The sequence below is a fragment of the Sander vitreus genome, chromosome 22, assembly GCF_031162955.1.
Source record: "Sander vitreus isolate 19-12246 chromosome 22, sanVit1, whole genome shotgun sequence".
NCBI lineage: Eukaryota > Metazoa > Chordata > Actinopteri > Perciformes > Percidae > Sander > Sander vitreus.
The window spans coordinates 23,038,529-23,061,979 of NC_135876.1; the positions used below are offsets into that span (position 1 = coordinate 23,038,529).

The window sequence follows — 23,451 nt, forward strand, 5'->3', positions numbered from 1 at the left end:
GCTAAAGTAACCTGGCTGCTAGCTTACGATTAGCTGAAGCTAGCGGCGAACGTTAGCTTTGGGCCAAACTGTTGTCAATAAAGTGACACTGCCTACCTTATCCACTAATTTATCACACAATTTATATTTTAATTGAAAAACAGGTTCAAACTTGCCTGTGTGGGCCAATTGTAGTGTGGGCTCCAGGTTCCATGCAGCTCCGCTGCAAACAGCCAGTGCGGGGATCTCAGGACTTCAAGTGACTATCTTCAACTCGGAAAGTTGGCTTTCCCGCATTTCACAACAAAGACATATGAGTTGTCAGAACTTTTGCACTTGTTGTGGACATTGAAACATCAGTTGTGCATCCCAACTGAATGATGTATTTTGTAATGACTTACTAAATGCTGTTGAATCATACACATTTCAACTTTTGCTGGAGCGACTTACATTTTTTAGTCAAATATTAATGATTTATATTTTCAATTCTTAAACACTTAAAATACTTTTTCATGTCAACAATATTAAGTTGGAGTTTTTGCAGTGCAGTTGTCAAGAGGGGCATTTAATTTCGTGCTTCCAGTGTGATGGTAGTAGTACTCATCATATGCGGAGTGATTGCACATCAACAGGCTGCCATTTGCACTTACAGGCCACAAAAGGCTTCTGATTGCACCGCAGGGCCCATGGCAACAAACAAGGCTGTATGCTGTGATTAGATGTCTACTTACAGCTATGGTGCTAAGACCTGCATATAAACACACACCACCCCTGGAGGTCTAGAGTTATTCATTTACTCACTGGTTCCTTAAAGAATCATGTTTCAATAATGAATCCTATGTTGACAATATTGTCATGCGTTTGTACTTTTGTGCAATTTAGCAGATAGACTGAAAAGAAAAAAAAATAGACATTACATTGAAAAGGAATTTAACTTTGAAATAGCAATTCTGGATTGTAGCATGTTGATTGAATAGAGAGTAGGCTCAGACACATTGTGTTTGTTCTGTACTCCAGCACAGTTAATTGAAAGTTGCTATATGGAGGCTAGTGGTGACTCTCAGCTTCAATTTGAGGTTATTTATATCCACATCAGATGGTCAGGAAGTAGGAATTGTAGCCTGTTTTATACCCCCAGTATTGGGGTACAGAAAGTCATTAGACAGTTATTTCCGTAATGATTAACCCGTCATGTAGCTTTCCGATGTCTTCAAATTTCTTATTTTTCCTAACGGTGCAAAGCCCAATGCAAGTGTCTTTGCTATTTTAAGACCATCCAGCACCCACGTCGTTTAAATAGCTAATGCACCTGCGCCCATTTTTGCACCCATGGGCGTGCTGGTCTTACAGTGAGGTGTGTTCAGGTGAATTCTTGGCGTATTGCTACAGCGGGGAGTGATCGCGCCATTGACCAACCAAAAACCTGGTCTAAAGTCAAGAGCGCAGCATTTCCTTTTTATTTTTTTATACACAGCACACACACTATGCTTGTTACACACACTAAGGGACATTCAGCAGCACACAAACATGCAAAAGATTACAAATAAAAATGTTACGGTGCAAATCCTCCATCATAATAGCAATGCGCCAGGTCCAAACGCGCCTGGCTTTTAAAGGGAATGGGAGATGACACTCTGATTGGTTTATTGCATGTTACGCCCAAAACACACCTCTGAAATAATGAAGACACTAAGTTTTTGAACCATGCGCCCGGCCCACGGACCCGTTTTTCCGCCATCAAACTAGCAAAAGTGGATTTGGACACGCCCTAAACGGACCTGCGCCATTCACTTCACACCGTGCGCTTAGATCGTTCAAATAGGGCCCTTGGTGTTATGCTCTACCGGGCCTGTACAACACCAGTTCATTTGGACCTGATCTGATGTGATAGACTTTGAAAGTTCCACTGGTTGTCTCGTCGTATGTTTCCGATCACTGTGCTGCTGCATTGTTCTAAAATTAGGGGATGTGACCTAATTAAATGTCCTCAAAAATCAAGCTGTCCTAATACTTTTGGACTGCACCATGCGTTTTATATTCCTGTTGGTTCAACTTGTGATCACTGTTACACCTACTGGACGCTTTGTTGACGCATTCGTGATGTTTGAGACCCCTTTTGAATTATTGTTATGAAGGCATCAGCAGTTTGGGAAAGGATTTGAACACTTTAAGTTGTCTCATTTTACTTCCAAAATAGGGCTGCGCGATATGAGGAAAATATCTAACTGCGACTATTTTGACTAATATTGCAATTGCGATATGATTCACGATATTGGAGGGAATGATAATTCCGGTATCATTATACTCATTTTCATTGAGAAATGATCAAATTGAAAAAATATAGTGTGATTTTTGCGAGGATCTCTACCAAACAAAGATTTTTTTTTTCTGTAGGACAGGATCTGTAGGCCAGGATGTCTCTGGGGCACCACAATGCAATAATTGCGCGCCCCCTGCCATTTGGATATTCCACTAGTCCATATTGCGGTTTCGATAAACCACGATTCATTATGCAGCTCTATTCCAAAAGCCTTGAGATGTCTCTAAAATAAAAAAAAAAGTGGAAAGTTTAGAGGGAATATGCATTGTGGGATAAAACATTTTTCTATGTGAACATCTCCGCAGCTCCACTCAGACATGGATAAAGGCGACGGCTCGATTAAGTACATCCTGACAGGCGAGGGCGCGGGTACCACCTTCACCATCGACGACAGCACGGGGGACATCCACGCCATTCAGAGGCTGGACCGGGAGGTGAAGGCCCAGTACGCTCTCCGTGCCCAGGCCCTCAACCGCCTGACGGACAGGCCTCTGGAGCCTGAGTCCGAGTTCATCGTCAAGATCCAGGACATCAACGACAACGAGCCAAGGTTTCTGGATGGGCCCTACCAGGCGTCTGTACCCGAAATGTCCAACATAGGTAATAGGGGTGGGGGGGGGGGGAGAATAGAGCAGAACGTATGTATGGTGATTTGTTTGTGACGATTTTTAAAATCAATTCTTTTACCTAGAATCGATTTTTTTTTTTAAAGGATTACTTTTTTGGGCTTTTATTGCCTTTATTTAATAGGACAGATTCAGGAAAGTGGAAGCAAAGGGCCACGGGTTCAATTCTGACCCGTGGCCGCTGCGGCAAGGACTGAGCCTTTCTACATGGGGCATACAGTCTACCAGGTGAGCTACGAGGGCGTCCCAGAATCAGAATTTTCTATACATTTTTTTTATGATTCACCTAAATATTTTCCGTGTATACGGTACCGCCAACAGCGACTACATCATATATTTTTCCAGCAAAACAGACCGAAAGCAGAAAATGCTAAAAATACATGTTATGAAATGCTTTACAAATGAATTAAATGTCAGACTGACTGACTGACTGACATGATGTGCATTCATTTTAGAAAACCAATTTGTAGAAATGTCTCATGATATATTGTCTCCAGAAGTGTCTAATTCAACTTTAGTTTTTCTTAAAGAAGGAAAAGAAAAGCGCAATACTCAATACTTCTAGAATCGCAATAAATGAAAATCGCAATACAAACCATGAATCGTGAAAGAATCAAATTGGAACAAAAGCATATCGTCCCAGCCCTAATAGGTAAGCAGGTGGCGATGAAAGTTAGACACATGGATGGAAACTGAAACTAAACTGTTGTATGCATGTCTGCGGTGTTTGCTGTAAAGTACATAACAGCCCAGCAGAGTTATCGTTTGTTCTTACAGGCCCACCTCCATCTGCTTCATTTACTATTCATAAAACCACGTTTTGTGGTTACTCTGAAGTAAAGCATAGTTAGTTCCTGGAGCTGCTCCAGCCACAGATGGAAAAACTCCACCCAGAATTTTGTCTTTTTTTCAATATGTTGATATTGGCATCTCCTCCTCACCTTTGCCTCCATGTTCACCCAGGAACAGCTGTGATTCAGCTGACCGCCACAGACGCCGATGACCCCACGTATGGCAACAGCGCTCGTGTGGTCTACAGCATCCTGGAGGGCCAGCCTTACTTCTCAGTGGACGCCAAGACTGGTACGACTTCACACATGCTGCCTTCTAAAAAAAACACTCTGTAACCACGGCAACTGGCGTTTTGATCCATTACATGTAGTGTCTGATGGATTTCAAACTTCAGCAGCCACTGTTACTATTTTATGAGCTCCACATGAATTTGTAATAAGTATGAATGATGTTAGATGACCTGATAAATTCGACAAAACTAGTCAGGATTTACTAACACTCTGCTGACAACTACTGCTAATTCCCCACCTTGTTTCTAACACTGTATCACGCCATAAGCTCCACAGTCGGATGTCAGCAGCCCACACTTTAATCCCCTCTGTATACCAACCGGCTCTGAATGTGGGAAGCTCAGCATGGCTCCCATTGTTGCTACGAGACTGCCGAAAATTTGTCTGAAACACGTCGCTTTTGTGGCAACTTGCGATAACTCATATGCCTGGCACCTGACATAAAAAAGATGTGCCAAACTCAAAGTGTGACTTCTCTGATTGGGAATAAGGAGAGATTGAGACGGGCAGGCTCTCGTAGACAACTGATCGAGTGGTTCAAGGAACTGCTCGCAGGTTAACCCTCTGAGGTTTTAAGGTCACTTTTACATATTTTCTTAAATTTACGTTTTTAAGGTATTCGCGTATAACCTGATCCCCATGTGTTTCATATCAAAATATTCCGAACAAACTCAGCTTTCTGTATAGTGTCACCCAAAATTGTTCCAGAGCAACGTATAAAGAGATCATTTGGCCCTTAAGCGGAAATATTTCTCAAATCTGTTGTGAAAACATACCCAGACTCAATTTTTTTTTTTGGTGCTTGAAAAAAGTCTTTGGTTCATAAAAGTAGCGTAATATATGAATAAAATAGTCAATTTTGAATATGAGTGTTGTCAAACATCGCTTGGACTCGCCGATGCATCTTTTGTCTTCAGAGGGTTAAACCCTTAAAAATAGATCCATTTGGCCATGACAATGATTTTGAATGTTTTAGTACCGTTAACTACAAAACAAATATACCTTACTTTGCTGCCATTTATTTAGTAAACAATGCTATTGTGATTCACATCATATTAACATATCTTTCAGCTTATTTGTTTTCTTGTCAAGAGTTAGATAAGAAGATTAATACTACTCTCATTTCTCTATGCTAAGCCGGAACCAGCAGGCAATTAGCCTAGCTTAGCATAAAGACAGGAAGTCAAGTCAACGTTATTGTCAATTCTGCAATATGTGCCAGACATACAGAGCAATTGAAAATATGTTTCACACGTACAACAAGTATAATATAAAAAAAGATAAGATATAATATATACAAATGAGATAAAGAAAGATACGTTATATATACAATTAAAAAGATAAGTAATATGGACAATACAGTAATATATTCTAAATAGTGCAAATGTAAGGCAAAATCAAACGTACAGAAAACTAAAGATAAAGATATTGAAATGTGCAGGAAGAGTTCCTGAATGTCTTTATTATAAAGTGGCCGGTGCTGATCCTGATTGGGGGGGTTCAGAGTTCTTGGGGGCAGATGGGAGGGAGAGAGGAGAGGGTGTTGAACTTCCTGACAGCCCGGGGAATGAAGCGGTTCGCCAGTATGGTGGAACAGGCTCGGATGCTCCGGGACCTTCTCCCAGATGGCAGAAAGGCTGAAGAGGCTGTTTGAGGGGTGGCTGAGGTCACCCACAATGCTGGTTGCTTTGCGGGTGAGGCGGGTTTGGTAAATGTCCAGTGAGGGCAGTGAGGGGAGTGGGACACTAGTGATCTAAGTATGGAGATAGAGAGGAAGTGATTAGCTTAGCTTAGCTCAAATACTGGAAGCAGGGGGAACAGGTTGGCTCTGTCCAAAGTTTTTAAAAAAAATTATCTGTCTACCAACAGTGCTAAAGCTTAATAGTTTACACAGTGTATCTTGTTTGTTTAACCTGTTTTTTAACTATGAAAAAAGCCAAGCTAAGTTTGCCCCTGCTTTCAGTCTTTGTGCTAAGCTATGCTAATCACTTCCTGTCTCTGGCTCCATACTTAATGCACATACATGTGAGTGGTGTCAATCTTCTCATCCAACTCTCTAAAGTGAAGTGAAAGTGAAGTGAAGTGTATTTCCTGAACTGAACTCTTTCTTGAAAGAGGTCATTGAATAACTGAAACGTTTATTTAGAAGAAACTAAATATAAAATAATCAGCGGGTCACATATGGGTGTAATGTTTCGGTGTAATATATGATTGAATGAAAATAAATGAAAATAAAGTATACAAAACAAAAAGGAGCCAAAACTCCTCAAGTTGTAATATGTAACTGCAGCACATTACAGCATTCATAACTCAAACTAGCACTTATCCATTAGATTCCTGAAAGCAGAGAGGCACTGGCCATTCTTTACCACAGCTTCCTCATTTCCTTGTTTGTCAGCACAGACATCTGTTGCCAAACCTCTCAAGCTCCGCTGCCCATCAGCAGCCGGCCGGACTGCTGCTGCTGTAGGTCCATCCATCAGTGGAACACAAGTGGCTCTACAGCTATCAATCAGCCTCCCTGACTGGGCTTTAAGCACCGCACAGAGGCTTTTATTGGTGCAAACACAATGTAAAACCTTTAACACATATAGCTCAAACCCACACAGGCACTCCCTGTTCTTACTCCTCAGCACAAACTTTGGTTGGATTCTGAAAACTGTCTATTATTACCAAACGCATCCATATATAGACTGTTGATAATAAGTGTATAGGTGGGATCCGGACTAGCCTGGCTCCGCCCTCCTACGTACTTATGCTCAATTTTCATTTCCCTTCAGTACTGCGTCTTGGTTCGCGGTATAGTCTTGGGTTTTCTACAGCCAAACTTTTGGCGGTCCAATCAGCGAACAGAGGGAGTGGCTGAGAACGATGACGTTGAGGCTGTGTGCTAGAGTTGCGGCAGAGAAAGATGCGAGCGAAGCCATTCGGTCCGTTGTGGCAACGCTGCCGAATATCCTGAAGTTAAGGCCCGAGCAAGAACAATCTTTGCTGAGTTTTGTTGGTTGCCATGATGTTGTGGCCCTCCTCCCCACGGGGTTCGGGAACAGTTTAATTTTCCAGCTCGCTCCGTTAGTGGTGAAGGAGTTGGCTAAGGATAACGCTAGCGATGCTAACTATAAGCCTTGACGATCTCCCCTCTTGTTGCACATGCGCATGACATATGTCACGACCAAACGTTAGCGATTGGTTACGGCAGATCCAGAGTGGCTCTGGGCAGATCCAATAGTTTTAAACTTCAACAGAGTACCCGCCTTCAAGGAAGTTAACACTTGTCAATGGAGAGTGGCCAGACTCTCTGTACAAATGAAATGTACCAGAGTCTGGTAAGACCAGGCTAGATCCAGACAATAGGGCAAAGCGAAATCACACATCCTTGAAAGTTAAGCAGCAGGTTAATGCAGGTTACATCCACTGCAATAACCTGATTAGTCTTCAGAGTGTTCAGTTTTCACTTAAACTGCCTGAATTTCACACATCATCAACTGTCCAAACCACAAATACCAACTTATTTAGTCTTTTAGAAGCTGTAGCCTTAGTCAAAGTTTGGATTTACTTATTTTGTACCTTTGTCATGCATATATGCATGCACAGTCTAAACCATGTTAACTCGATTACTGATATATAATCAAGGTTTTACCTGCAGAAATGCTGCTATTTTAACCCCGTAATATCACATCTTATCCCGAAAAAAGAAAAAAAAAAAGCAAGATAATTGCTCTAATAACTTGATATAACTTGATGTGCAGCCCTGTCTTCTAAAAATAATACATTCCCATGCAATAAAACTGCATTCTCAATCACGTTTGGGGGAAACGTATTTTGTCCCGGGTTACTTTTGTCTTAGTCTATATATACGACGTTTCATTTCTGGGATTGTTCAGGTGCCGCTGGAAATTCCGCCGGATGGCCCTCATTTCGACTGGATGTCTGCTACCTTCCTCTTTCTTTCTGTTGTAATTTTAAACTCTGGTGGATTTCTGAGGACTGTGGTTAACTGCTCCTCAGATCTCTGCAGGGTAAATCCAGACAGCTAGCTAGACTATCTGTCCAATCTGAGTTTTCTGTTGCACAACTAAAACAACCTTTGAACGCACACGTTCCACCAAAACAAGTTCCTTCCCGAGGCTATTTTGCAGCGGCACCATAGCTCCGTCCGGTGCTTAGTGCCGCCCAAGACGATTGTGATTGGTTTAAAGAAATGCCAATACGTTTTTCTCCCATCCCAGAATGCTGTGTGGACTAGCCAGACCCAACCTAAACCGAGACAAAGACATCACAGAGACTGCTGTTTGTGTGTTCGTTATATGGGAACGACAGGGGTGGTATGTCGGGCAAAAAATGTAAATTTCTTTGGAGAAAAAGGGGCTTAAGGTGTGATAAAACACATAACATTCAGGAAATCTTAGTGATGTAAAACATAACAGTAGTTAATGTAGCTGATGTCCCATATAACACTTGTTCAAGAGTAAAACACAAGTATATTTTACCCCTTAAGTCTCTATTTATCACTTCTTGTGGGGCAAAGAATCTAGCTGTTTCTCTATTGCAGCCTGTTAAGTTGGGTTTAAACCATATTGTTTGGTTCAGTTGTATGTGATTAAAATCATTACTAATGGAATAGAATGACATGTTCAATTATAAATCACTCATCACGCAGCCTCCGCTTATCCGCTCCATTGAGAGCACTGACATTCCAGGACAGCATCGTGTGGACACATGACCCTAATCTGTGTCACCAGCTCTCTGTAGCTGAACTTCAATTCACCTTTTGGTCTCTCTCTCTCTCTCTCTCTCTCTCTCTCTCTCTCTCTCTCTCTCCCCCCTCAGGCATGGTCCGTGTGTCCCTGGCAGACATGGACCGGGAGACCAGAGAAAACTACACTGTGGTCATCCAGGCAAAGGACATGGGCGGACAGCTGGGGGGACTCGCTGGTACCACCACTGTCAACATCACGCTCGGCGACGTCAATGACAACCCGCCCATGTTTGACCAAAGTAAGAGAAGGAGACAACGGTTCCTCCTTACTGCACTACCGTCTTATTATTCTCTCTCTCTTATATTTCTTGCTGATTCACTTCCTACTCTACCTGAACCCGCATCACCTTTCTCTAATCCCTCCTGACACTCTTACTGCTGAAGTTCTAACGTTTTAGACACTTTCTCTCAACAGTGTAGTGGAGATGGTCCTCCGTGGCGCTGTGGAGGAAGGTCTGGCAATGCGAGACTAGTTTTGTATGACCTGCAAATACACTTATATTTAAAAAAACAACACGCTGTTTTGTTTCTGGGCTGATGCTTGACTTGTTCTGCTACACAGGACTGCAGCATGTGTAAGCCACGTGTGAACGCTGATATCCAAAGTGAGAGTTAACTGTTCTTGTAAGGATGAGAATCAGCCCCTTTGACCACACATCTCTACATCTACCCGCTATAGCTATTTCTCTCCAGTATCCAAGCCATTAGACCCTCTGCCCTTCTCCTTCGGTCCACTGGCCACCAGTCCCTTTACCCCGTGGCTGGCTGCAACCCTCCCTCCCCTCCCAGCCACCAGTCGCCCCATGCTGTCTCTTTGATTATCCCCATTCCTGCTCCTGTCATTACCGCCTTCCTGAGGTCAGGGGTTGTCTCAGCTGTCTGTGGTCATCTCTTCCGAACGCGGTGGGTGGCTTTACTCCGACACAAAGAAAACACCCGCCCACTTTCACTTCCATCATTGGTTCCCCCACCAATTAGCGCCATCACTTCGATGGAACTTTGATCGGTTGTGAAGATCTTCAGGGATCCCCCTCTGTCATGCACAATGTGCAGGCATTTCACCATGGACTGCGGGGAGCGCCACAAATTGGGCAGCTGTCAACTCTTCTTTGAGGTTAAACAGTAGATGAAATTGAAGCCGACCCACGAGACAGTATATAACCCAATTGTGATGCATTTATGGAGCCATGTATTCTAAGCCCTCTCTGATTTTGAGAGGAGAGAGCAGCCGTAGAGGTGATGGAAGATGTTTGGCTCCCTCTAGTGGATATGTAAAAAAAAAAAGAAGGTACGACAGGATGATCACCCTGCTCATTTATTTCCTCAGGGCTGTATCAGATGAGCATCCCAGAGTCGGCTCCGGTGGGTTCAGTGGTGGGTCGTATCTGGGCAAAGGACAGGGACATCGGGGTCAACGCTGAGATGAAGTACAGCATCATCGATGGAGACGGGAGGGACACCTTTGAAATCAGCACCGACCCCACCAACCTTTTCGGCATCATCACAGTGAAAAGGGTACACAGAATATAGAAATCTATTTTCAGCTGTTTTACAAGTCATAGCAAGTTCATCCCGATTATTCCCTTTATCATAAATCAGAAAACATTTTAACAACTTATTTTAATAAAATGCTTTCACAGATTCTATATTATTCGTTCATGCATTCATCTTACTTTGAGGCTGCAAATATGTATGTTTGACAATTAAAACTCTTGATTTATGATAGATTTCATTAAAGAAGGAGTAACGGCCTGGGTTTGTAAAGCTAAAAAAATAAACCTTTTTAGGTTATTTGTATATAACTGATCCCCATGTGTTTCATATCAAAATGTTCAGAACAAACTCAGCTTTCAGTATAGTGATGCCCACATTTTTTTCTAGAGCAATGTGTAAAGACATAATTTGGCGCTTATGCTGAAAAATTCCCTCAAATCTCTTTTGAAAAACAAACCTTAACTTAAAGTGTTGATAAATTGTTTCGGTGCTCGAAATGAGTTTACCAAAGTATTTGGGTTCACAAAGTAGTGTTAATATATGATTAAAATAGCAAATAAAATGTCTGAAATGAAACTTTGTAATATTGCTTGGACATATGCGCCGGTGCAGAGGGTTAACATCAAACTGGCACAAATTCAAGAGTTTGGAAATTTAAACTGAGAACTCTGGGTAACACTTTACTTGAAGGTATCTACATAAGAGTGACATGACACTGTCATGAACACATGACACTGTCATGACACATGAACCCTAACCCCTAATTTGTCATGACAAAAACCGAATGACACTTAATGACTGAATTCTGTCAACTTGTGTTTGAAACTACTGCCAAATTGCAAGAAAAGTTTAGTTACACTTTACTTGAAGGTATCTACATAAGAGTGACATGACACTGTCATGAATGTGTCATGAACATTATATACAAGTCATAAACGTTTATGACATAACGCTTCTTTTAGTAAGTGTCATTCGGTTTTTCTCAAGACAAGTTAGGGTTAGGGTTACTGTGTCATGACACTGTCATGTGTTCATGACAGTGTCATGTCACTCTTATGTAGATACCTTCAAGGAAAATGTTACCAAAAGTTTTAATAACCATGAAAGGTTTCCTCTGTATAATGCTTATCTGTGTCTTCCCCCTCCAGCCACTGAACTTTGAGAGCAAGCCCAGTTATACTCTGAAGGTGGAGGGTGCCAACATCAAACTGGACCCGGCCTTCCGCCACCGCGGGCCCTTCAAGGACGTCACCATTGTGCATGTGAGCGTGGAGGACGTGGACGAGCCCCCACTGTTTGACTCGACGGCGTACTTCATCGAGCTGTCAGAGGACGCTGAGATCGGGACGGTGGTGAAGACGGTGTCGGCGAGGGACCCAGACGCTGCCAACAACACTGTGAGGTGAGGAAGAGGAGGAAACAACAACGTCTTTCATTTATTTTTATAGCTTTCCTCCTTTTTCAACCTACTGTCCCGTTGCTTCCCGTAGGCCTATAGCCAATAGATTTAAATTTAATTTAATTTCACATTTGCCTTCACTAAAAACATATTTGCAAGTTTACACTCTAAAGTCCAAAAAGGTCCTTAACCCAGTTCCTTTATCAGAAATTTGGGTTACATTCAACCTAATTTGCCAAATACAACATGGATGGTTCCATACAATGCTCTTCGCAAGTAAAATGAAGGATCAGGTCACTACTTTCATTGAATTTTGGGTGTTTTATTCAATTTTATAGCATTTAAAAAAAAACAAAAAAAACAGATGAAATGGTTTTAAAACAGTCTGTAATAATCCATCAACAAACGTTCCTCTGATGTTAATTATTAGTCAAAATAATTCTTAACATTAGCTTTTTAACTCAAAAGTTAGATATAATTTCATATAAATGAAGTTTATTGACCGTAAAAAGTGTAAAACTAGTGGTAAAAAGTTGGTGTTAGTGGCCAAAAAAAGTGTTAACATTTGACCCGGGAGGACAACATGTTGCAATGTCGACAGGAAGACAACACAAGGGTTAAATCCACCAAAGAAATTTACCCCAACTGCACAAACCATGCTCCCAAGTCTTAATGCATCATTCAGCAAAGTATAAATCATGTCAATCATACAGTTGTGTTCAATATTATTTGTATTCATAGGTTTTACAGGGAAATGTAGCTATCAACCACTGGATGATTCTTTATTTCCAAACTGGTGTTTTTGCACGTGAAGCCCCAAAAATCTCATATTCTTTACATCAGTATAGATCATTATTCGATTTCTTTTGATACGGCATAAAAACTGATAATGGAAACCTACCTTATCTAGGTAAACCATCACAATAAATAGTCTATGTTAAGTTATTTTCTAAATGCTAAATGCAGTAAAAAAACAAAAACAAAAAAAAACATTTCAAGTCTCTTTTACTGACTCATGATGGGTTCAAGTTGCAGCTGTGAGGCTCTGAAATCTCAAACATAAGTGTTGGCTGCCTGAAAATGTTGCATTCATGAGCACAGTATATCTGTAAGTTGTCAGACAAGGACATATGGACCTCATGAAAAGAATCATATTGATCTGAAAACGTCTTCAAAAGAAAATGCCAATAACAAAACAATGTGGCTGCTGTTTAGCTGCTGTATTTAAATTCAAGTTAATGCAAGTCCATTTCAGAATATGCATAATCAATATGGTACTAAAATGAGTGCCAATAACAAATCACATGAAAGCTAGGTGGATTGGAGAGTTTTACGTAACAAACTTCATGTCCTGAGTGTTTCCCACTTAATGCTGTAATGCGAGTAAAGCATACATTATCAGAACACTACAATTGGTTGAGTTCAAGATCCCCATTGACATCAGGACAGCTGAAAGGCTACACATCTTCCCCCGCAGAATAAAAACACCTCTTCCCACTGCACCATTAAAGATGACGTTATAATATAAATAATAACAATTTGCACTTACATGTGGCACTTTGTAGTTTGGCTTATTTGAAGCTAATGTACTTCTTCTATGTGATGCTTGCTGTTCTGAGTTTGAACCTTCGTGGTTGAATGCACTTATTGGAAGTCGCTTTGCATAAAGGTGTCAGCTAAATGAAATGTTATGCAATGTAATGTTTATTGATCCAAAGCAATTAAATGAGTTGGCTGACTGGGTTTTTACTGGCTCTGTAGCTGTAATGTGACCCGATCACCGGCAGAGGGCGGCATCCCAACATGACTTAACTGCAGACATGACTGAGAAACCGTTTATCAACACGTGTGTGTGTGTGTGTGTGTGTGTGTGTGTGTGTGTGTGTGTGTGTGTATTTGAGAGCTCCTCGGTGTGGACAGCTGATACTGAGGAAGCACAATCATAATAATGTTGATAACATTATTAGTTTTAACATTCAGTAATTAGTCATCAACACAAACAGGGGAGCCAAGGACTTTTACTTCTCTCAGTTATTGGAGAGTATGTTTTGTGCTCTAACAGAACAGATGTTGCGTGGTGGGTTTACTGTCCAGACTGCACCTCTAATAAACTAATTAGACATAATGCATTTAATTAGGCTATTAATCATCGGAAGGAATCAACGAGTGTTTCACATGGCACAGGCTGTACCGCGTCGCATCTGTCGCTTTACAGCCTCTATTAGGGCAGAAAGTAATGCACGGGAAATGTGTGTGTGTGTGTGTGTGTGTGTGTGTGTGTGTGTGTGTGTGTGTGTGTGTGTGTCGCATAACTGTAATTTGCACATCTAAAAGTGAAGCATTTTCATTGTCGATTACTCTCTTTATTATTTTCTTGATTAATCAGTTAATTAGTTTTTTTGGTCTATAACATGTAAGAAAATGGTAAACCATGTCCATCAGTGTTTCCCAAAAGATCCTCAAATGTCTTGTTTTGTCCACAACTCAAAGATATTCAGTTAACTGTCACAGAGGAGAGAAGAAACTAGAACATAAACACATTTAATAAGCTGGAATCAGAGAATTTTGACTCAAATCGATTAATCGACTCTTAAAAATAGTTGGCCATTAAGCTAATAGTTGACAACTCATCGATTAATCAATTAATCTTTGCAGCTCTATCGGGAACCGCTGCTCTAAACTCTTTTGATGCTCGAGGAGCTCCGCTGATGACAATTAACCGACAACTCTCTCATTCCTAAAGAGATGGGGAGAATCAGAGCAGTCAGCCACTGGCGCAGTTAAACCCCCAGAGCTGGCACTGTATTCTGGCGGTGAAAAGAGTTAATGCCGGTTTGGAGCACGAGAAGAGTTACAGCACAGGTAGCAGATAGCTGAGGAATCAGATGAGGGTGACAGCGAAGGGCTGAGATACAGCAGCATGAGATGACATCTTTCTGTCCTTTACAAACAACAGCATGACTGGGAGATATAAATGAACCCACACAAGTACGTCACACACACACACACACACACACACACACCAGCCTCTCCTCACGGCTGTGGAGGAGTGATATTAATAGAGATCCTTCAGGGAGATCCTTGCCAGCCGTTGATATGCCAGTCATGACTGATCCCTGTCGGCACATAGTCCGACACAAACACACACTGCAAACAACCCTGCAGACATTAACACACACACACACACACACACACACACACACACACACAAATTGCCTCCTCGACTCCTCCACTTGCATTCCTTCCTCGCGTCTGAGTCCCTCCCACCGAGGAGGCACGGGAGAGACGCGAGGAAATGTGTTTTTAGAGGGATGAGACGTCCTTTCCTTAGCCTGGCTCCGCCCTCCTACGTACTTCCGCTTAATTTTCATTTTCCTTCAGTACTACGTCTGGTGTATTCGCGGGTTTTCTCCGGTCAAATCTTTACCGGTCCAATCAGCGAACAGAGGGAGTGGCTGAGAACGATGACGTTGAGGTTGTGCGCTAGTTTAAGTTGTAGTTCCGTAATGGCGGCGGAGGACGATGCGAGCGAAGCCATTCGGTCCGTTGTGGCGACGCTGTCGAATATCCAGAAGTTAAAGCCCGAGCAAGAACAATCTTTGCTGAGTTTTGTTGGTGGCCATGATGTTGTGGCCCTCCTCCCCACGGGGTTCGGGAAAAGTTTGATTTTCCAGCTCGCTCCGTTAGTGGTGAAGGAGTTGGCTAAGGCTAACGCTAGCGATGCTAAGCCGACGTCACGACCAAACGTTAGCGATTGGTTATTGGCAGATCCAGAGTGGCTCTGGGCAGATCCAATAGTTTTAAACTTCAACAGAGTACCCACCTTCAAGGAAGTTAACACTTATCAAAGGAGAGTGGCCAGACTCTCTGTACAAATGAAATGTACGAGAGTCTGGTAGGACCAGGCTATCCTTTCCTCTGAAGCGCCACATGAATTTGTCAGCTGTTTGGGCGAAGTTAGCAACTCCTTCAGCTGCACATCTATAGTTCCTCGATGATCCCTCCTCGATGCTCGCTCCTCGCTCCTCGGGGCAGAAATGAGAGCTTTTGAGACGGCCTTCATCGAGGAGGGACAGAACAACTTGTGATCCAAGGCAGCCTGCTACAGGTGTTTGGCAGAGGAGGCACACACTCTGATTAACTCTTATCTGGAGCCTATTCTTCTTCCTGTGCCTTCAGAAGCTGCCAGCCTGATGCCTTATCGCACAGATGCACACATGCTGGATGGTGCGTGCGCTTGCTTCCCCCTCAGATAGGATTACAAGCTCCCCAAAAACACACACTTTATTCAACACTGATACTTCACATGGCGCGTGTCATTTTGTGTCACCAGGTATTCCATCGAGAGGTCCAGCGATCCCGACAAGTTCTTCTACATCGAAATCACTTCCGGGTCGCTGATGACGGTGCGTTCGCTGGACCGAGAGGAGATCGGCTGGCATAACATTACCGTCCTCGCCATGGAGATGAGTACGTCATACACACACACACACACACACACACACACACACACACACACACACACACACAAACACTGGCTTTCTCATGCAAAATCTCCTTCTTTATCAAGTAATTTATGTTTGTTTGCCTTGTCTCATGCCAGTGCAATAAAAATATTTCAAACTGTTTCTTAAAAGCATAGATAGATAGATAGACATCACAGTGTTTCATGACCTACAGTATATAAAAATAAGAGTCTGTATCTGTATTGAAACAAGGAATAAGACGCCACAAACACAAAATAAGCTTGTTTTTTTAAATACGTTTCTACGCAGGCACAATTTTTCACAAGTGTAAAGACATAAAGGATTTAAAGTAGAACTGGAATTTGAGTTCTACTCATTTTTTGTCTACAAACATAATGTAAACTAAAACACTACTGCAGCTATTGCACATATTTACATATACATTTGAAAGAAATAAGTTTTTTGGACATATTTTGTTCATCATTGCCCTGTAAATCTTGTAAAGGTGTTTTTCTCCCTTTTTCCACAAGATTGCATAGCGTTGGTTATGCACCCTTCAAATCAGATTAAAGGCAACATTTTGGAGGACTCTGTTGTGTTGTTGAGTTTGAATTGAAGCTGGCTTTCTGATGTGAACGTAGATTCCCAGAACTTTTGATTAAACTTAGTCTGGCTGAACAGATTTACAATGCTGGGATAAAACATGACATCTGGTGCATGAGATGTCCCTCCCCTTCAGCCAGACCTCTAACCCAGGACGGTTGTGATTGGTTTAAAAGAATACGAACAAGCCCAAGACTGTTTTGCTCCCTATAACAGAATAAATAAGTGGCGTAGCAAGACCATGCATGTGGAAATAGACCTGGCAATGTCAGACTAGATTGAACTAAACTTACTAAGCATTTTACTTGTTATTGGTGATTAGTCCAAGGATTTCCACTGAATTTTCGTTTGGCTCGAAGGACTAAAGTTACAGACAGAAACAACTTGAGAAGGAGATTCATGGGTAGAAAAAAAAGCCCAGAATAAACAGATGTGTGCATATACACAAACAGAGAACCAGTGAACCCGTGCAGTTATGTCACATGGAGCGGGAGATGCCCTGCAGATGTGAAAGTCACCTTCACCCCCCCCGCCTCTGCTTTGTTTGTCTCTTTGTCCCTTTGTTTGGCAGACACACCTAAAAGGAGACGGTAATTAATTGAATTAATGACTAATTGAATAACTTTCTGCATTGGTGGCTAATTAAAGATGTGACGTGACGGAGAGGGCGAGAGAGGGCACAGGTAGGAAGGGATGGACAGAGAGAGAGAGAGAGTTCTCTTTACTTTACTCGTTACACGATTAAGTGGCTTTTTGTGCTTTATATTTTGACATTATGTTGAAATTTCACAACCAAATTCACAATATTATGAAAAGTGAATCTGAATTTTATGAAAAATAAATGCAATTTTATCACGACAGTCATCATTTTACAAGAAAAGTCATTATTTAAAATATTTCACAAGCATGCTGCATTCACCAAAGAAAAGAAAATACATTATCTTGTTATTATGATTTACTATCTCATAATTCTGAGAACAAATCTCATTATGAGAAAATAATATTTGTTATACTGAATAATACTAAAGTTGTGATTATATTTGAAAAAAAGTCAGGAAATTATGAGAATTAGGTCATAATTTTATAAGATAAAAAAAGGCATTATAAAAGACATCACATCATGATGCAAATGTTTAATTTCTTGCGAAAAATCTGTATTCTGAGGATTTAGTCTTTCATTAAATAATGCCAGTAAAAAATTCTTATTTGTTAAAGCAACTCAATAATATTCATAATAACTCAAAATTCACATTTTAATTGAACTGCGTCTCAAACAGGTGTTCACACCGCTGGTTTCCCTTCACTCCGGTAAAACGTCAGCACAGTTACAGCACATGTAACACACACACACACACACACACACACACACACACACACACACACACACAGCATAAACACCCACACTGCGACCTACAGCGCCAAAGTCACGCCACTGATTGATCGATCATGTGATGAAACCTGAGAAAGTACTTACTGCCCTCTAATTGCCTTTCCACTGGCTATTACACAGCTGGTTAAGATATGCAAATTCTGATTGGTAATGGTAGTGTGATACAATTGTAATGTAAGCGTGAAGAGGGCTAATGCGCCGCATGCTTGCTGTAAATGAGCGCAAGATTAAGGGAAGCACAAACTGAACTCAGCAGGCTCCTCAAAGAGTCATTTATCTGAGTCCATCAATGCAGCGCTCAGCTTCTGACCAGTGTGTGCATCTTCTCTCTCTGTGTGTGTGTGTGTGTGTTTCTGCAGATAACCCCACTCAGATCTCAAGCGTGTCGGTGGCTGTGAGGGTCCTCGATGTCAACGACAATCCCCCCTCGCTGACGCACTACTTGGAGGGTTATGTGTGCGAAAACGCCAAAGCAGGACAGGTACGAAACATCCGAAATGACAACATGAAACATCACAGCATGAAGAATGATACAGCTGATAAGTGGTGGCAGAAAACAAAGTATATTTACTCCAAAATAGAACGTTTGAGGTGCATTTCATTCTTCTACTCCACCAAAACTCCCAAGGAAAACACATAACTTTAACTCCACTACATGTTATGTGACTGCTAAAGCTACTAGTTACTATGAAGAGAAAGATTTTAACCACAAATCAATTACCGTTTTTAAAGAATATTATGCATTAGGCTCCCAACAAGTGTATAAAGTAATTTAAATTAGCTCCACACAAACCCTGCTGTCTAAACTGAGTGATTTTGGGGGGGAAAAAGATAACTCTTATGTCACACACTGCCTGCGTGGCGTGAGCGTGTCAGCTGCGTGGCGTGTCCGTTTTTATTTTGGCTCCCATGATAACAGGTTAGCTTGCACACTGCCTACGCAGACACTCACGTCTCAGTAAACGCGTGCATGCTAGAAATAGATCCGACGCCTATTTTTCATGCGACACACAAGCGTGTTGGAAGCGTTTCCAGGCAAAATAGAATAGGAAATTATGTTTATATGTAATTTTGACACAAATACATATTAATAAATGACATGTTGATGTTTGAAAGTCTCTAGGTTTTTACATAAATGCAGATATATAAAATAAATAATTATTGATTTTCTAATATTGCACCTGTCAATACAGAACGAAATATTCTGTAGCCTATTTTGCCGTCAATACTGCCGACGTTGTGTTTGTTGTAATCAGATCAGTCTATATTTATGTTTAACATGGTATTTCATTTTATCAATGGGAAACATACATGTGTCCAGACAAGGCTAGCAGCAGCAGCAGCAGCAGCGCCGCGTCAGACACGTTTCTGGTGTGTAAAAATCCACACAGCCGCCACGCAGCAGAAACGCCACGCTCACGTGACACAGCCAGTGTGTGGCCGGCCTTAAAACTAATTTCAGTTTCTCTACATGTATTTCTCGTCATTACATTTTTTATGAATTTTTTGCACACTAACATTTAAAATGTATTTAATCTACATTATGTAGATGATCTTTGGTTGTGGTTTTTATATCAGCCGTTACAGGTTTTTACTTAAATGTAATGAAAACTGGTAATAAGCCACTCTGAAAGTACTTGTGATATAAGTACATTTTACCAATACTTTCCTGTAGACTGGAAAAAAATGTTTATTGGACTAAGAAGAAGGATGTTAATTTGTATTTTGTAAAAGCTCATGTTTCCTAATTATATATTGCATGCATAATCACTAGGGCTGGGTACCGTTCAAAAATATTCGATACCAGTACAGATACCAATATCGTGACTTTGATGCTGGTTCCTAAAAGATACTTTTTTTTTTTTTTACGGCACAAATGTATTTATTTATTTTTCAGCTCCTACTACGCGTGTTACGATTCAGGGAGTTTGAGGACCCAAAAGCAGAGAGCAGGTGTGAGTGGGTTGAGCAGGAGGATTTATTCCACAGAAATTAAAAAGGAGTCCTGAGAGTAGAAGGCAAAAACTTCTTCAGAGTGAACAGAAAACAAAAACATGAAATCCAGAAAAAACGAGAAATGCAAAAAAAACAGGAACTTGAGAACAAAGGAAAATCCAGGGAGCAAAGAACCAGAAACTGACACGGGGAGACACGACAGGCACCAGCAAACACACACAAAACGATCTGACAAGAGACAAAGGGAACACAGAGGCTACATACACGAGGTAATGAGCAAATAAGGGACAGGTGATACAGCAGGTGAAACACATCAGGGCGGGGCAGGACAATCAGACAAGGCGGGAAAACACAGGAAGCAAAACTAGACAAGACGAGACAGAAAACTAGACTATCAAAATAAAACAGGAGACAGAAATATACACAATTCAGAATAATACACAATCAAAACGGGATGAACAGAAAACAGAAACATACCAACAGACAACAGAAATATCCACAACCACAACAACGTGAGCCCTGTCTCTGTGTAACGTGAGTTTTTCTTGCGTGTCTCTATGACGTTTAACATTAGACAGCCAATCACAAACATTATTAGAGCTTGGTAGAAGCATGCTGCATGCTGATTGGCTCACTGACGCTGATGACGCTTTATTCCTTAGGTATTGAATTTGGGTATTGAATGAAAAGGCATTTTTCGATACTCCATACTTTAGAGGCAATTTGGTCGGTGCCTAAAAAGTACAGATTTCTGTACTGAGCCCTAATGATCACAGCCAAACATGAGTCCTCCACTGGGATCTAACTGTGTGTCTGTGTGATGAAATTCAGCTGATCCAGACGGTGACGGCGGTGGATCCGGATGAGCCGCTGGGTGGACAACACTTCTACTACAGCTTGGCTCCGGAGGCCGCCAACAACCCCAACTTCACCCTGAGAGACAACCAAGGTAGACAGTCTCAACATCTTTTGTTTATATGTCAGTTATGTGACCCAGATAATGTAATAACACAAATACACAGCCTATGAAAGCAGCGCCTCTTTATTATCATTAAACAGTTTTAGTTTTAAGTAAGTGCCAACAACTAACAATTGAAATAACAACACAAATATATAGTCTGACCAATAATCACTTATATGATTACAATTTGGCATATCTAAACAAAATCAACAATTACCAGTCACACGCCTTAAGACCTTAGCTAATGTTAGCAATTAGTTGCGGTTAACCCTCTGAAGACAAAGACGCAGCGGCGCGTCCAAGCGATGTTTAACAAAACTCCTACTCTAAAAGCAATATTACAAAATGTTATTGTAGACATGGATTTACTATTTTAATCATATATGGCCCTAAGACTTTGGTCAACTCATTTCAAGCACCGAAACAATTTGTACAACACATAAGTTAAGGCTTGTTTTCTAAAAGAGATTTGAGGACTTTCAAAAAGCCAACATCAACGTTTCAGCTTTAGCGCCAAATGATCTCTTTACACATTGCTCTAGAAAAATAATTGGGCGTCACTACAGGGAAAGCTGAGTTTGTTCTCAACATTTTGATATGAAACACATGGGGATCAGTTCTATGCAAATACCTTAAAAAGGTGAATTTAAGAAGATATGTGAAAAGGCCGATAGACCTCAGAGGGTTAAACATAGAAACCGCGGTTATGTAAAAACTAATTTGACAATTAGACACTTTTGTAATTATTGTAACAGGCCTATACGCACATGCCCTGAACCCTGTTATCTGTGAAAGTCAGCGGAGCTCACAAACACTCCAGGAACTCAACCCTTCCCTGACCTCTTTGTCTCTTTCCAGACAACACAGCGTGGATCCTGACGCGGCGAGGAGGCTGGGCGCAGCAGGACCAGACCGTCTTCTACTTGCCCATCTTCGTGTCTGACGGTGAGCAGCCGGTGCAGACCAGCACCAGCACGCTGACCATCCGCGTGTGCAGTTGCGACCACGAGGGCAACGTCCTGTCGTGCAACGCCGAGGCGTACAGCCTGCCCGCCAGCCTCAGCAGAGGGGCGCTCATTGCCATCCTTGCCTGCATCTTCGTCCTGCTGGGTGAGTTATGAGCAGTGCTGGAAGAAGTTTTCTGATTTGATCTGATGATCAGCCATTTCTCCACCCCCCACAAAACTAGACCGCCTCCCAGCTAAATGGGCCAGTTAGGATTTGATGTAGCCTGGATATTAGATAACATTTGAGGTCGGGAAGTTCGGTCTGGACTTGATCCGTTGTGGAGCAACTAGTATGCTCGAACCAGAGCTGTTCGGACCAATCAAATTGTCAGGGCGGGCTTAATACGATGATGGACAGATGATCAATAGTAACGTCAGACACCACGTGTTGAATTCGTTTACAATATATTTTTTTCATATTCTTGAGTCAGACGGACGTACAGATGTAAAAAAATGTAAAAAATATATATATATACTTGGCGTGGCCATAGTGGGATTCGTAATTTTGCACGCCCCAGGGTGCAAAACAAAGTGCTGCAGTGATTTTAATCAAGGCCTACTGCTGCCCCAAGGCTCGCCCTCCGTCAGTACATTTACATTCTGCTACAAACGTTTAAAATGCCGACCAGGAAAATGTTTTCTAGCTGGAGACTCCAGGTAATGGCAACTACATGACATTTGCCTTGCATTCATTCGCCTTCATGCTCTGCATGTAATGACGCAGTTACACAAAGTAAGAGAAGGCATTACAGTTCATTCGTACAAGCAAGCCCACTTTCCTGACTTCAACAACCCTTCAAATCGGGCCATTGTGCTTTTTTTTAGATTTCAGGTTGGAGTTCATGTATTTTACCAATATTATCGGCCGATATTAGGCATTTTCCAAACTATTTAGCATTTATAATGGCGGATAAATGAATATTTAAAAAATAAAATAAAGACCATGTTATGAGTGTTGGCGTTGCATAGTTTGTCCACCAGAGGGCGCTCTACAACATCGCTGCTGGCAACATAATCTTTGATTTATTAATTTTTTATTGTGTTTTTGTTCAAAGGACTTTAAGTTTCATATCTTAAGTTTGTATTTTTATACATTTTATTTATCAGAACTAATATATTTTGATGTTCCTCTGTTCTGTTGTGACAATAAAACAAACACGTTTATTTTCAAACTGCATTAACATATTATTTTAGTGAGGACTAACTTAGTTAGGGAAATCTGTTTATGTTTTGTTACGTGTTTCTGGATTTTTTTTTTAAATATATATTGACCGAAATATCGGAATATATTAAAAATCCTTTATTGGTCGTGCTCTATATTTTACTGTTGTTCAAATATTTTTGAACAAAATTTTCGTTAAACTGTTATTATTATTTTTTATTTAATTAACTGCTTAATCTAGAAAATT

At 41.3% G+C, this 23,451-nt stretch overlaps 1 protein-coding gene across 2 annotated transcripts in view; it reads left to right on the forward strand.

Moving 5' to 3' along the window:
• Positions 1-23,451, forward strand: part of LOC144537160 (cadherin-20-like) — a 94,434-nt gene that overhangs the window by 68,691 nt on the left and 2,292 nt on the right. Inside the window, exons 3-11 of one of the 2 annotated variants that reach the window (XM_078280629.1) lie at positions 2,605-2,899; positions 3,895-4,008; positions 8,838-9,005; positions 10,094-10,281; positions 11,409-11,662; positions 15,993-16,129; positions 18,478-18,599; positions 20,906-21,023; positions 21,894-22,145. In XM_078280629.1, coding sequence (XP_078136755.1) covers positions 2,605-2,899; positions 3,895-4,008; positions 8,838-9,005; positions 10,094-10,281; positions 11,409-11,662; positions 15,993-16,129; positions 18,478-18,599; positions 20,906-21,023; positions 21,894-22,145 — 1,648 coding nt within the window. Of the gene's footprint in view, positions 1-2,604; positions 2,900-3,888; positions 4,009-8,837; positions 9,006-10,093; positions 10,282-11,408; positions 11,663-15,992; positions 16,130-18,477; positions 18,600-20,905; positions 21,024-21,893; positions 22,146-23,451 lie in introns of both variants that reach the window. The other variant, XM_078280628.1, reaches the window with a different exon arrangement.